The following is a 14942-nucleotide window of genomic DNA, read 5'->3' as shown; positions in this document are numbered from 1 at the left end:
ATATAAGGGACAGTGATATAAGGGCATGGAAGAAGTACCAGCAAAGTGATGTGAAAAATCTAAAGTGAGATAACTTCTACTGGGAAGGAAGACAGAGAGGATATTCAAGAAAGCAAGATGGTGATGACTTCTGCCCACAGATAGCACCTTATAGGATCACATAGGTTTAGGATTGGAATGGATCTTAGTACTCATTGAATCCAACCTCTTCATTTTAGGGATGAGAAAGTTCATAAATGGTAGAAGAGATGGGCTTTGAACCTAATTCTCTCATGGCAAAATCTAGACCTCCTTCCACTGTGCCTCAATGTTTGAAGAGTGCAGGTTTTATAGACAAAGATGGTGGCAGGGGGAATGAGTGTAAGTTCATTTCAGGCCTAGGAGGCTATAAAGTCAAGACATATATCACTTGCTTGCTTCTTCAAACTTGGTAGCACTTTAAGACCAAGTATATAGGGAAAACATGTTAACTTCCCCAGGGACCTTGAAACAGATAAACTTTAGTGGTTTTGTTTTCTTCTGGTTTATGATGTCATAAGAATATTTGGTACAATACTTGCAACTACTATATACCTACTTCTGCCCCAATAGGGAGGAAAACAAAAAAACTCCCTTCATTGTCCATGCTGATGAATGTGTGTATTATGATCCATAAGGGGGAACATGTGTAATTAGCAAATAGATAATTAGAGTCACCTAAATCATAGCAAAGAGTCTAACCCCAATTTACAGAGCATAGTAAGGATCATTCAAAACTAACTCAATTCAAGCATTAACACTTCAAAAAAATGACTCTTAGTGATGCAAATATCAAGTTCTTAGCCATTGGGATAAGGAGAATAAACAGACAGTATGATTTGTAAGAACCTTTTGAGGGCTAAAAATTTTGTTCTGGTGAATTTGGGAAGGGAGACCACAAAACCAGTTTCTGTTTGGATAGGGATCTGCTTGCTCTTCATATCTTAAGTTAGAACCAATATTCCTGATAGGCCAGTGATGTTAAGTGACCCAAAATGATTTTCCCAAATTCAACCAGGCCTGATCAAGCCATTCTCACAGAAGACATGCTACTAACCATATTTACAAAAACCTTAAAACATGTAGACATTATTAAATGGGGAAAAGGAGGAACCAGAGTTATACCAGAGGCATAACTAAGAATTTCTGCACCTAAAGTGAGGAAGAGAAACTGTGCACCCAGGACATCCCAGGATGTTAACCTCCTGTCTTAACCAATTATCCTGAAAGATTATAAGCGCAATCAGGCAGTTTGGTAGAGAAGGACCTGGGGTGATAGACCTGGAGTCAGGAACCCTTGAGTTCAAATCTAATCTCAAACCCACTGAGCAAAAATCACTTAACCTCTGCCTGTCTCAGTTTCCACAGCTGTAAAATGGGAATAATATTAGCACTTACCTCACAGAGTTTTCCTAAGAATCAAATGAGGTAATATTTATAAAGCATTTAGCTTTTACCCAGTGAAAGGTATATAATAGGCACTTAATAAAGGTGTGCTCCCTTCCCTTCCCCACTAGAGCTCACTAAACTCAGTGCCCTCCAATTTGCCATCTAAAGTCTGTCCTCTTGACCAAAGTCTTGTTCATCCCAACTATTACCTGTGCCACTCATTCAAACCCTTTATGGCAAAGAAAACAAGGTAAGAATGCAAAGTGAAATTCTCCAGCACCTAATTAAAGAGAACTCCAACATTATCCACAGCTTATGCCAATGACCACAACCCAAAAGGATGTTTATGGACCATGGAACTTAATAATGTCTACTCTGAGACCATTCATCTGCAGGACCCTGGACTGGTAAGCTACATTAAAATCTGGGTCACTCCCAAGTCTTATCACTCTGTGCATTCTTAGAATTCCAAAGTAATCAATCTGACACATTCAGCTGCTATGACAAAGAAATCTTACTCGTGTGGATGAGGGTTGTTTAGTCTCGTTTCATTGAACGGTTGGATACGGGGGGGTTCATCCAGTTTTTTCCTCCGATAATGGGCCCCATATGTTGTTGGAAATTTATCCGACCACTGAGTTTCATTCTTCCAGGATTTTTCAGCATCATTTCGAATCTTGTCGAACTGTTCAGAAGACAGTGGGCTAAAGGGCAATACTATTTCTGGAGCCAAGAAAAAAAAGTCTGCCATAATCACAGATGGCCTCTTCTCAGTGGCAGCTTTTCAAGTTCTTTGCATGATTAAAAATTAATTTCCTTCTGTGTCAAAGGGAATATGACCACTGAGATCCTTAACTCGAATGTCTTACTAGAGTGCAAATACTTCTCATTGATATCAGTTGCTAAGCAACAGGTCACAAAAAAAGTTTGCTAGTAATACACCCATAAAAGAAAAAAAAGAAACACTAACTAGAAAGAAGTTTATGAGTTCTATAACCTCATAAGTCTCTCTTATTATGTAGAATTTTGTTATATAATCTTGGTAAGGTAGTATTTAGTCAAATGACTTTTATAGTAATGCAAATAGTCAATTCTATAGTGACTCCAAAAGTTGGCAGCGAAAGGCTTAGAGGACTGGGTGGAAAGAGAGAGAGCTGAATATTGACTTCACCAGACTTTCTAGTGCCTTTATTTGTCCCAAATATGAAAACAGAAACTGTTGTGATGTCAACAATTATAAATGACTCAGATAACTTCTCCTATGTCACAGGCAGAGAAAAAATATATATAATTGAAGCAAGACTGCTTGACCATAGTGGATACAGAGAAATTTCCTAATTCATATTTTTTAAAATGTGTTGCCAATTAGCAACTTTTGTTTTTCCGTCATAGTCATTTCTAGACCTCTGCTCTCCAGCTGAAATCCTCCCTTGTAAAAAAAGAAAAGCAAAATAATGAAACAAAAACATACATATCATAGTTTTTTCCCCCAAAGATTCTCCACCGATTAGTATTCAGTGCTGTTATCTTCCCAGACAACTTCTTCATCTTTCACCTTGATATTCTAATACTTCCATGGGTTCTATGATCTCATCAATGCAGATGTTCTCCAATGACATGGGTCACAATTCACTGGAGTCTGCCCATCCTGTGTGACATTTGTCAGGCTTGTCCATATCACTCACGGAGGGTCTACTGGAACCTTCCTCATTTTCTCTTGACCATGTGAGGATGCCAAATGGAGGACAGGGGCTTCTCATGGATTGTTCCTTGCTCTGACCATGTGACTAGTTCATCTTTTTTTGCTTATGTATTTCTTTGATGACATCCTTTTATCCCAGTATCATCTCTAAATTTACAGATAAACAAGGGTATTCGTTAACTCCTGGCACCTGATCTGTCTTTTCTGCTCCCCACTACCTTCAACAGTCTTCACTGATTCTTAAAATTCTCAGGTGTCTTAGTAACTGTTGTGCTCAATGGTGTCGAACTCTTATGACACCATTTGGGGTTTTCTTAGCAAAGATTCCACACTGGTTTGCCATTTTCTTCTCCAGTTCATTTTACAGATGAGGAAACTGAGGCAAATGGGATTAAGCGACTTGCCCAGGATCACATAGTTACTAAGATCTAAGTTACTATAGATTTGAACTCAGGAAAGATGAGTCTTCCTGACTCTGGCCCCAGAACTACATCCACTCTGCCACCTAGCTGCCCATCCCTTACTAATACACCATAACTTTATCCAATGTTAGGCTGTGATCATTGGCAAAACAGATGGGAATTTGTTCCAGAGATGGCACTACAAGGTGAAAAGGTCAGTTATAGAAAGAACAGTCCTACATGTATCCAAATATTCATCTTCAGCACTTTCTGTGGTGGCAGAAAATTGGAAACAAAGAGGATGGCCATTGATTAGGGAACTGCTAAACAAATGGAGATATGTGAATGCCATGCCACATGATTACATGGTAAGATACAAAACATATGAGGAATTCAGAGAACCATGGAAAGACTCCTGTGATTTGATGCCCAGTGCAGTAAGCAACACAAAGTAAACAGTTACTACAATAAAGGACAATAAAATAAAACTGAATATTATGTAATTTTAAAGACCAGGTTTGGCACTGGGAGAAAAATGAAAAATTGTCCCTCCTTTCAGTGAAGAGGTGGGTAACTTTGGATGTGTCATCAGTCAGCGAACATTAAGTGTCTACTATGTACTAGACACTTGACTAGGTGTTAAGAATACAATAAATAATAAAAATAAAACAGACCCTACAAATCAAGGTTGTTGGGAATGTTGTACATACACACACACACACACACACACACACACACAAAATAAAGAAATACAAGGTAGAATGGGGAGGGAAAAGATAGCCTATATCATCTGATATTATCAATGTCTTTACTGGTTTTGTCTCACTTTTAAAAAAATCTTTGTTAAAAGAGACAAATGACTGGGGAAGGAAGAGGGGCATAATCAAAAATAAATGTGACTTAAAAGCAAAAAAAATCAATACAACAAAAAAAACTTAATTGAAATCCAGATTTCCTCTTGTTTCAGAGGGTCTCAGAGGTGGAAAAGATATTGGAGTCTATCTAGTCCTACCCAGACTTGATCAGTATTTTCCTTTACTTTTAGAGACAAAATCCTCTAAAAGTGGTCACTGGAGCCTCTGCCAAGAAACTTTGAGTGAGGAGGAATCTATTATGTCCAAAACCAGTTCATTCTTCTTCGAGATGAACCAAAAGCAGGCCTGTGCAACATACAGCCCTTGGGCTACTTGTGGCCTGCCAAAGGATTTCAGGCAGTTGTGAAAAATGTAGAGGATGTAAAGGAAAGAAAAGACATAACCAGTGCTTTGTCCATGCCCCACTTGACCCACCTTGCATTAGTCACTATTGTGCCGCCATGTAACTTGGAGGGTGGGTTGCCACGGCACATTCTCATGTGACCTGCGGCAACCAACCACCGTCAGTCTGTCTGTAACCTGAGAGGAGTGAAAGTCGTAGCTTTTCACTGTGTTTTCAGGCTTTAGTTACTAGGATTGAACAGGGATAAAGTGAGTACAGCCTCATGCCAACGCAGCTGACGCCTGCTCTACAATGAGTGGCAACAGCATGAGGCCTTCTTCCCCTCCCTCACTACTCAGCAGCCCTCCAATTTACATGAGTGTCTGACGCTTTCTCCAAGGTCAGATACTCAGTTCAGTATTTCTTTGTATACGAGTAGTTGTGGAGATTTTGGGGGTTTTAACATTAGTTTTGGGGGTAACTTTGTAAAATGGATGATGAAAAGAAATGGAAGATCGAATCAGAACATAGAGTGTTTCATCCAGAGTGGACAAATAAATACTTGTCTACTTACACAAGAGACAAAATATTGTGTCTTGTTTGCCGAGAAGTAATAGCCGTTCAGAAGGAATATAATCTTCGTCGCCATCCTGACTTAAGCAAATTGGACACCAATGGAAAACAAATCGAAGTATCCAAATTGTGGAAAAATCTCAGTGGGGAACAATGTTTTTTTGAGAAAGTAAATTCAGAAAATGAGGCAACTACTATGATTAGTTTTCAGATTTCTAGAAATAGAATCTTTAGAATAGAATTCTAAAGAAATCTCTTTCAAACATGATTCTGGAGTATGATAAACTGATTGCTGACAAGAAGTGTAATATATCCCATTAACTACATGTAAACAGTTAGAAAACCTGAAAACTTGTGCCAGTTAGGCAAGGTAGTTTTTTTAACATTAATATGACTTCATGAAAAATAAAATTTTAAGTAATAAGTGTAATTAATTGATATTAATTGAAATTTCCCTTTTTAAAAAAATATGGTTTATTTGCAAAATGATTTAATCGTTAGCTATACCTTTGCTTGGAGAATGAGCCATTAAACACCTATCTGCAGTCCAAAATTTAGCCTGTTTTCATTTTGGCCTCCACCTACTGCCAAGTTGTGCAGGTCTGATCTAAGTTAAAGAGATTTCCCTTAAAGACAGCTGGAATCTTCCTCTTTGCTACATGTACCCTTTGTTCTGTCTCACCCCCATCCTGAGCCCCAGGGCTAAGCAGAGCAAGTTTCATCCTTTGTCCTACCAAAAAAGTTCTTTAAATCTGGACATTGAAATGAAACAGAAATATCGACTTGAATTTACAATGTACATTCTTCTGGGTACCCAAGCTCTTGTCTACCTCTGTGTATAGAGTTTGTTTTAGTTTTTTACTGGACTATGAGCTCCTTGAGGGTAAAGACTCTTACTTACTTCACTTCAGAGAAAGGTCCTCCACACTTATTGCCCGTACATTTTTACCACCTCTTCTCCCAATCAAATACCAAGCAATAAGGAGGCTTCCCTCTCCAGGACTGAAGCAAGCCTTGTCATAAGACTAATTCTGCTATGTCTGTTGCCCTTGTCATAGAGGAAACACAAAAAGAAAGACAAACATTTTCCTCTCAGTTTCTATGAGGAAGATGCCTTTTCCTCCAAAGCAATTTCTATTTAGTTGACTCAAAAATGATAATTCAATTTTTTCTATCCTATATACCACAGGGAAAAAAAATCCCAGGATTTTGAACTTTGATCATGGTCTGTGTGTGTGCACTCCTCACATCTCCTCCCCACTTCACCAATTCCTAGCTACTGAGGACAAAAGATTTTTTTTAAACCTAGGTTGTCCTTATATTTTTTAGGGCTGTGGAAAGGTAGATGATTTGCAGATAGTCAGTGTTTACAGTTTGGATTTTTCTTCCTGTTGGGACTTATCTGTAAGGTTTAAGAACAATTGGCCACTGTGGCAACCCCAGTTGTTGACATATCCTCAATGTTGGGGTTGCTCTAGGAGATAATACTATCCTTGCTTTCTCTAGCCCAGCTGAAATAAGAGGAACCTGAGACAAGGAGAAAGAAACAGTTTAGATCAACTTATAGGAAGACTCCAGCAAGAAACCACAACTACTCATAAACCTCAACCAAAGGATAGCATTCACTGTGGGGAAAGGTCCTGTTTTGACCTAATAGGCAGCTTTGAAAGAGACTAATGTGGATTGTAAGTGTTGAGAGGGGACCACTGAGTCCCCTGATCCAGATCAACTACATCAATTCAGTTGATGAGTGAGGATAATATGGAAGCTGGATCACTCCGGTACCCAACAAACCAGGAAGTTCTTCTCTCTCTGGTCAGCTGCTGGCTGCTTCTTTAATTTAAGCATTGTCTAGCCGCTGTAGAAGGAAATGGCAAACCATGCCAGGATCTTTGCCAAGAAAACCCCAGGGACAGTATGGTCCACTTGGTCACAAAGAGTTGGACATGACCAAACGACAACAAACATCCAGGTAAGGACAAAGCGTTCTCTATTTTAAGAAGGCCATGTGTCCCAAGGTAGTTGTTTTAAAGAAACAAAACATAATGAGTGATAATGGGAGAAAAAAATAAACTCATTTTAAAAACTGTTGTCCTTGGTGATTCAAAACTTACATAATTCTCAAAACATGTATGAGGATAAAAAGCATGTATAAAAGGAAATAGAAAAGTCAATATGGTAATAAAAATAAGGGAAGTGGATTTTAACCTGAAGTATAGTGGTTAGCTGGACCATGCTTAACTGAGACCACAAAGGGTGCTGACCTGTGATAATCTCTGTCCTTGACCAGCCATTGAGATTTTCCCTCTGGAGTTGCTCTGGAGTTGCCTCACCCCTTCCCTGGAAGAAATAAGGTTCCCAACTCTCACTTTCACTGTCTCTTGACCCCCATCTTAGATCCCTGGGGAAAGTTGCTACTTATAAAGTTCCTAATTGTAGAAATGATTAGGGGCTCAAAGTCTAAGAGATCTTCCTAACAAAGGGAGAACGGGAGAAGGAAAAAGATACTCAGTCAGGATACAAACATGAATCAAGTATGGAATAAGTACTTCATGCCCTCAAGGAAATAGGAAATGTTAAGTAACAAAGATTCACAAAATGATTAGAATGGAATTCAGTAATTGATCGCTGTGAATGCAATCAATTGGGAAGACTCACTGGGATTCAGTTTTTTCTTAACGGGCTGCTAATTAGCTGCTTCATGGTTGTCCTCCACTGATCAAAATCCAATTAAATACCAAGTGAGAAGGAGGCTTTGTCACAAACTTAATTTCTGCTATTGCTACTGCAACTGTCACTGATAGCTGCTACCCTAGTCACTGGAGGAAACACAAAAGGTGAGGCAAGGTATGGGAGTGAAGGGTTGGGGATGGTCCAGTGCAGCTAGTTTAATACAGGGGTAGCTAGGTGCCACAGTGTATAGAGTGACAGTCCTGGAGTCAGGAGGACCTGAGTTCCAATGTGGCCTCAAACGCTAGTACCACTTGTGTGACCCTGGGAAAATCACTTAACCCTGTGGGTCTCAGTTCCTCATCTCTGAAATAAGCTGAGAATGAAGCATGGCAAACCACTCCAGTATCTTTGCCAAGAAAACACCAAGTGGGGTCACAAAGAGTCAGACATGACTGACAAATAACAAAATTTAATCCATGCTCCACCCTGAGAATCACATTCCCATCATTATGCAAGAGTAAAGATGGACCCTCCTTTCACCACATCTTCACCATGGAATTACATCTTGTCTCCTCAAAAGGTGCTCCTAAGGGAGCCACCAACCGGAAGCTGTTCTAATACTTCTCAAATTCTTCTGCCAGCTGTAGAACTCATATAAAAGAATTTACTTTAAAAGCAAGGCTTCCTGATCACTATAATGTTCATATATCTTCCCTCAGATTTAACTACATTGTGATTTTTATCAATATTATTTCATAAATGCAAAGAACTAGAGGTTGTTTGAAACATAAATGTGGAAACATTCAGATGGTAAACTTTGGGCCCTTACTCTTGATGATACTTGTTAAAACCAAGTTGAAATGAGAAAAAAAAAATTAAATAATTAGTTGTTTATTTTTTTAAAAATCTCTTGATCTGACAGAACCTAAAGTTCCAAATGATTCAACACTTGGTCTTTATCTTAGCATTTAATTAAGTACAGATCCAAATTGTGCATTGTAAGACAAATCCCGCCAATATTTGGGCTTTGGGATTATGCAGACTTGAAAACTTTGCTTTATAATATTCTGTGCCTAGAATGCTCTCTCTCCTCAACTCTGTCTCTTGGTTTCCCTGCCTCTTCCCAAATCAGTTCAAATCCAACTTTCTGTAAGAGGTTTTTCCCAGTCTACTCCAAATCCTAACCCCACCAAACCTGTTAGAGACTTTTCTTCTACGATTACGTTCTATCTACACTATAGGTATCTTTTATGTTCTAAGTTACTTGTACCTTGGCTCTCTTATTGGAACATCTGTTCCTTGTGGGCAGGTTGAATTTCTTTGTACCCCCAATTTTTTAGTCAGGCACTTAATTCGTGCTTAATTAATGTTTGTTGAGTAACTGAAAAGTACATGAGAGGCACAGGGAACTCTGTGGTGGGTTGGAATGCTAGACAAGGATCAGCAGCACATCCCATCGTCAAGGTGTCTCCTGGAGTTATTAAGTCTTCAGGGTAACCATAAAACAATCAGAAATGAATGTTGCAAAATGACAAAGAACAAGCGTGCCCCAGAGAAGAAATATGAGAAAGCACCTCCCCTCCGGGGAGGTCCAAAAGTATAAAACATGGAATACATTTTCAGGATCTTTTTAATGTATTCTTGTTTTACAGATTGTTTTTCTCTATCCTTCCTTTTCTTTTAAAAAATATTATTTGGTTCATGATGGAAAATAGCGTCCACATCCAGAGAAAGAACTGATGGAGTCTGAACACAGCTTGGAATATACTTTTAAAAGCTTTTTTCGTGCTTTTTCCCCCTCTTCTCTGTTTCTTCTTTCACAGCATGACTAAAATGGAAATATGTCTTACATGATTATACGCATATAACCTACATTATACTTTTTACAGTCTTAGAAAGGGGAGAGGGGAGGGAGAAAATCTGGAACTCAAAATTATGTATTAAAAATGAATCTTAAAAACTATCTTTACATGTAATTGGAAAAAATACTATTTAAAAGAAAAAAATATTCTTTATTATATGGGATAGCTTTTGGGGAAGGGTGAAGAGGAAAGGACATAGCAGGAAATTTAGGTGACATAACAAAAGATATCAATTTTTTTTTATTTAACTTTTAACATTTATTTTCACAACATTTTGGGTTACAAATTTTCTCCCCTTTATTCCCTCCCCCCCCCAGACCCAAGCATTCTAATTGCCCCTGTGATCAATCTGCTCTCTCTTCTATCATCCCTCTCTGCCCTTGTCTCCGTCTTCTCTTTTGTCCTGTAGAGCCAGATAGCTTTCTTTACCCCTTAACCTGTATTTCTTATTTCCGAGTGGTAAGAACATTACAGTTGATCCTAACACTTTGAGTTCCAACTTCTTTAGCTCCCTCCCTCTCCACCCCTTCCCTTTGGAAAGCAAGCAATTCAATATAGGCCAAATCTGTGTAGTTTTGCAAATGATTTCCATAATAGTTGTGTTGTAAAGGACTAATGATATTTCCCTCCATCCTATCCTGTCCCCCATTACTTCTATTCTCTTATGATCCTTTCCCTCCCCATGAGTGTCGACCTCGGATTGCATTCTCCTCCCCATGCCCTCCCCTCTATCCTCCCCCCCACCCTGCTTGTGCCCTTGTCCCCCACTCTCCTGTATTGTGAGATAGGTTTTCCTATCAAAATGAGTGTGCATTTTATTCTTTCCTTTAGTGGAATGTGATGAGAGTAGACCTCATGTTTTTCTTTTGCCTCCCCTCTTTATCCCTCCACTAATGAGTCTTTTGCTTGCCTCTTTTATGAGAGATAATTTGCCCCATTCAATTTCTCCCTTTCTCCTCCCAATATTTCTCTCTCACTGCTTGATTTCATTTTTTTTTTAAGATATGATCCCATCCTCTTCAATTCACTCTGTGCACTCTGTCTCTATGTATGTGTGCGTGTGTGCATGTGTGTGTGTGTACTCCCACCCAGTACCCAGATACTGAAATGTTTCAAGAGTTACAAATATTGTCTTTCCATGTAGGAATGTAAACAGTTCAACTTTAGTAAGTCCCTTATGACTTCTCTTTGCTGTTCACCTTTTCATGGTTCTCTTCATTCTTGTGTTTGAAAGTCAAATTTTCTTTTCAGCTCTGGTCTTTTCATCAAGAAAATTTGAAAATCCTCTATTTCATTGAAAGACCATTTTTTCTCCTGAAGTATTATACTCAGTTTTGCTGGGTAGGTGATTCTTGGTTTTAGTCCTAGTTCCTTTGACTTCTGGAATATCCTATTCCATGCCCTTCGATCCCTTAATGTAGAGGCTGCTAGATCTTGTGTTATCCTGATTGTATTTCCACAATACTTGAATTGTTTCTTTCTAGCTGCTTGCAATATTTTCTCCTTCACCTGGGAATTCTGGAATTTGGCCACAATGTTCCTAGGAGTTTCTCTTTTTGGATCTCTTTCATGAGGTGTTCTGCAGATTCCTTGAATATTTATTTTGCCCTCTGGTTCTAGAATCTCAGGGCAGTTTTCCTTGATAATTTCATGGAAGATGATGTCTAGGCTCTTCTTTTGATCATGGTTTTCAGGCAGTCCCAAAATTTTTACATTGTCTCTCCTGAATCTATTTTCCAGGTCAGTTGTTTTTCCAATGAGATATTTCACATTGTCTTCCATTTTTCCAATCTTCTCGCTATGTTCTGTGATATCTTGCTTTGTCACAAAGTCCTTAGCGTCCATCTGTGCCATTCTAGTTTTGAAAGAACTATTTTCTTCAGTGAGCTTTTGAATCTCCTTTTCCATTTGGCTAATTCTGCTTTTGAAAGCATTCTTCTCCTCATTGGCTTTTTGAACCTCTTTTGCCAATTGAGTTAGGCTAGTTTTCAAGGTGCCAATTTCTTCAACATTTTTTTGGTTCTCCTTTAGCAGGGAGCTGATCTGCTTTTCATGCTTTTCTTTCATATCTCTCATTTCTCTTCCCAGTTTTTCCTCCACCTCTCTAACTTGATTTTCAAAATTCTTTTTGAGCTCTTCCATGGCCTGAGCCCATTGGGTGGGCTGGGACACAGAAGCCTTGATTTCTGTGTCTTTGCCTGATGGTAAGCATTGTTCTTCCTCATCAGAAAGGAAGGGAGGAAATGTCTGTTCTCTAAGAAAGTAGCCTTCAATAGTCTTATTTCTTTTCCCTTCTCTGGGCATTTTCCTCAGCCAGTGACTTGACCTCTGAATATTCTCCTCACACCCACCTCGCCTCCTGGTCCTCCCAGCCAGCATTTGGGGACTGAGATTCAAATGCTGCTTCCCGCCTTAGGGCTTTTGGCAGGGGCAGGGCTGCTATTCAGTGTGAGAATTAAGTTCAGGTGGTCAGGTCGGGGCAGGGCCGCCTCTCAGGCTCAGTTCCCTCAGGGGGTTTATGCACAGACCTTCCACAATGGATCCAGGCTCCCGCCCGCTTGGGGAGCCCCTGTCTGCAGCCGCCTCTCAGCTTCTACCTCCCGGGGGGGAGGCCCGAATCATGGGGGCACCCCACTCCCCTCTCGACCCGCCAAAGAGACTCTCTCACTGACCCCCGTCACCTGTGGGCGGAGGGACTTGTGCGGCCGCTGGAGATCCCGTCCCTGAAGCCTGCTCAGATCTGTACCTCTCGGAGCCGTGGCTGCAGCAGGTCTGGGCTGGGCTCCGCGTCTGCAGTGCGACGGACCTTTTGCGAGAGGTTTGCAGGTCCCTCTGTGGGTGGAGGGACCCGCGTGGCTGCTGGAGATCCCGTCCCCGTAGCCCGCTCGGATCTTTTCCTCACGGTGTTGCGGCCGCTGCAGGGCTGCCCTCTGCTCCCAGTCCCGGCGCCCAGTCCACAGCGCGAAGGACCCCCCACGAGAGGTTTACAGGTCTCTCCGGAACAGAAATCTCCTTCGCTCCAATATTCCGTGGCCTCTGGGTGCAGAATTCACAGTGAGTTGCTCCCCTGTAGCCGATCTGTGGGTTGTAAAGATATCAATTTTTAAAACACTTTTTAAACCTTCAAGTTCATTAACATGGTCTAGAGTAGACATTAAACTGCCAGAGGAAAAGGAATTCACTTACCCTCCCCCAGCTAGGAACAAGGGTTGGGAGCAGGGTAGGTGAGTCAAGGGGAAAAATTCTTGACAGCTACTTCAGAGAATCTTTTCATCAATGATAAGGACTTTCACATACACAAAAGGTAACTATGTGTTGAGTGGCCCAGCAGTCTTACAAAAGAGAGATTATGCTCTACTTCACACACCCAGAAAGGAAAAAAAAATGACACTTTCAGTAGGTTTCAGTAGGCAATTTTATAGAAAAAGCAGCAAGTGACACCTTCACAAGCAGAGTGGAAAAGTAGTAGTAAGGGGAGATCCAGGATTATTCCAAGACAGTTATAAGTGGAGAATCTAAGAAGCAGAAAAGCATAGCAGGTTTGCCAGGAGACAGATCTTTCCAGAATGTGCCTCCCCTCCGCCCCTGCACCCTCCCCTTCTACTCATAGCTCCTCTTCACCTTGGAGTAGTCCAGGAGTGGACCATGTTCCCCATCAGCATAGAGGGTTTTGGGAGACTATCCTGCTTCCTGTGTGTCAGAGGTGGAGGGAGGGGTAGGCAGGTGGAAGGTGAAGAAAGCTGTGAATAACTGCTATTTCTTGAGTTCCTCTTGGTACCTTTGTTGTTGTGTAATATTTAAATGCTTGTGATTTGGTTTATGATTCCTGCTTAGTCTGTTGGGTAGAGAGCACACTACATGGGGCCCTGACACCATAACTGCCTAATTACAATTACTCAAACACCCCACGTGGAACCCAGGATAGTAAAGGGGTTCTAGAGTCATGCTGCACATTATTGATTCAAATTGTAAAATATAGAAAGGATGGATGATTTACTAGTCAGAAACCATATTACAACGTAGCTGAAGGATGCAGCTAATTAAGATCCAATCTTTGTAGTAAAGGGGTCTATATAGAATGAAGGGTTGAGGAACAGGGAAACAGGGGAAATGGAATTAAGGAAGCTGGTAAGGAATGTCCAAAAGAAAGATTTGTTCTGTAGCTTTTTTTTGGTTCAGTCTACTTTTCTCTGATTTATTTTTAGTTTTTACCAACAGAAAACTAAAAGTTATCTAACACTGGGTATACCAAAAGTCTCAGTAAAAATAAAAATTAAATAAATATACATACATATATAAATAAAAAACCTCGGTAAAGTTATAAGCTATATTGCACTAAGATTTTGGAACACTTCTTATGTCAGCTTCCAACAATGCTCTAAAATCTTGCAGGGAATTTGTTTTCTGTCTAGTTTTTTTTTCCCTTTTCTCTCAGGAAATTTAAGAAAAATCAAGGATAATACCATAAAATTTCATTCAATAAGATTCCCTCATATTAAAAAAAAATACAACTGAAAGTAAATGCTGTGGTAATCAAACCACTGAGGGCGTACTTCCCAGAGTTCAACAAAATAATTACAAAGGTGCTTGGAAAAATAATCTAGAATATTAATGGAAACAATGAAAAAACAGAAATGAAGGGGAACAAACACTTCCAGGACTCATGTTTTTAAAGCAGTAATCATCAAAAAAAATTTTATGCTGGTCAAAAAATTATAAAAGAGGATGTACTAAACAGAGATTAATCTCCTTCACTGAATCTTCATCCAGTTCATGTCTTACTAATTAAGGGTTTCTCCAAGACTCTGTCCTGAGACCTCTTTTCTTCTCTCTCTAAATATTTTGCTTTGCTAATTAGCTCTCATGGATTCAATTATTATCTCTCTGCATATGATTTTCAAATCTATTCAGCCCTAACATTCTCAAATCTCCTTATTCAGCCCTTATCAGTCTCATTTCCAAATATCAAATGAACATATTAACTGGATGTCCTATAGGCTTCCTGAACTCAGTATCTTTCCTCCCAAGCCTTCTTAACTTTCCTTTTACTAGCATGGACATTCTTCCCAGCACCCAGATTCACAATCTTAGTGTCATCCACAGTCCTTCACTCTACCTCACCCCCCA

General features: G+C 39.9%; 1 protein-coding gene across 2 annotated transcripts in view; it reads right to left on the bottom strand.

Annotated features, from left to right (window-relative positions):
• Positions 1 to 2980, bottom strand: part of C6H4orf51 (chromosome 6 C4orf51 homolog) — a 66692-nt gene extending 63712 nt beyond the window's left edge. Inside the window, exon 1 of one of the 2 annotated variants that reach the window (XM_072621177.1) lies at positions 2879 to 2980. In XM_072621177.1, coding sequence (XP_072477278.1) covers positions 2879 to 2955 — 77 coding nt within the window. In that variant the 5' untranslated portion in view covers positions 2956 to 2980. Of the gene's footprint in view, positions 1 to 1925; positions 2632 to 2878 lie in introns of those variants that run through there. The other variant, XM_072621176.1, reaches the window with a different exon arrangement.
• Between the last annotated feature and the right edge of the window lie 11962 nt (positions 2981 to 14942).

Source organism: Notamacropus eugenii, chromosome 6, assembly GCF_028372415.1.
Source record: "Notamacropus eugenii isolate mMacEug1 chromosome 6, mMacEug1.pri_v2, whole genome shotgun sequence".
Taxonomy (NCBI): Eukaryota; Metazoa; Chordata; class Mammalia; order Diprotodontia; family Macropodidae; genus Notamacropus; species Notamacropus eugenii.
The sequence above is the reverse complement of the archived record's forward strand: the minus strand, read 5'-3'. Positions and strand labels throughout refer to the sequence as shown.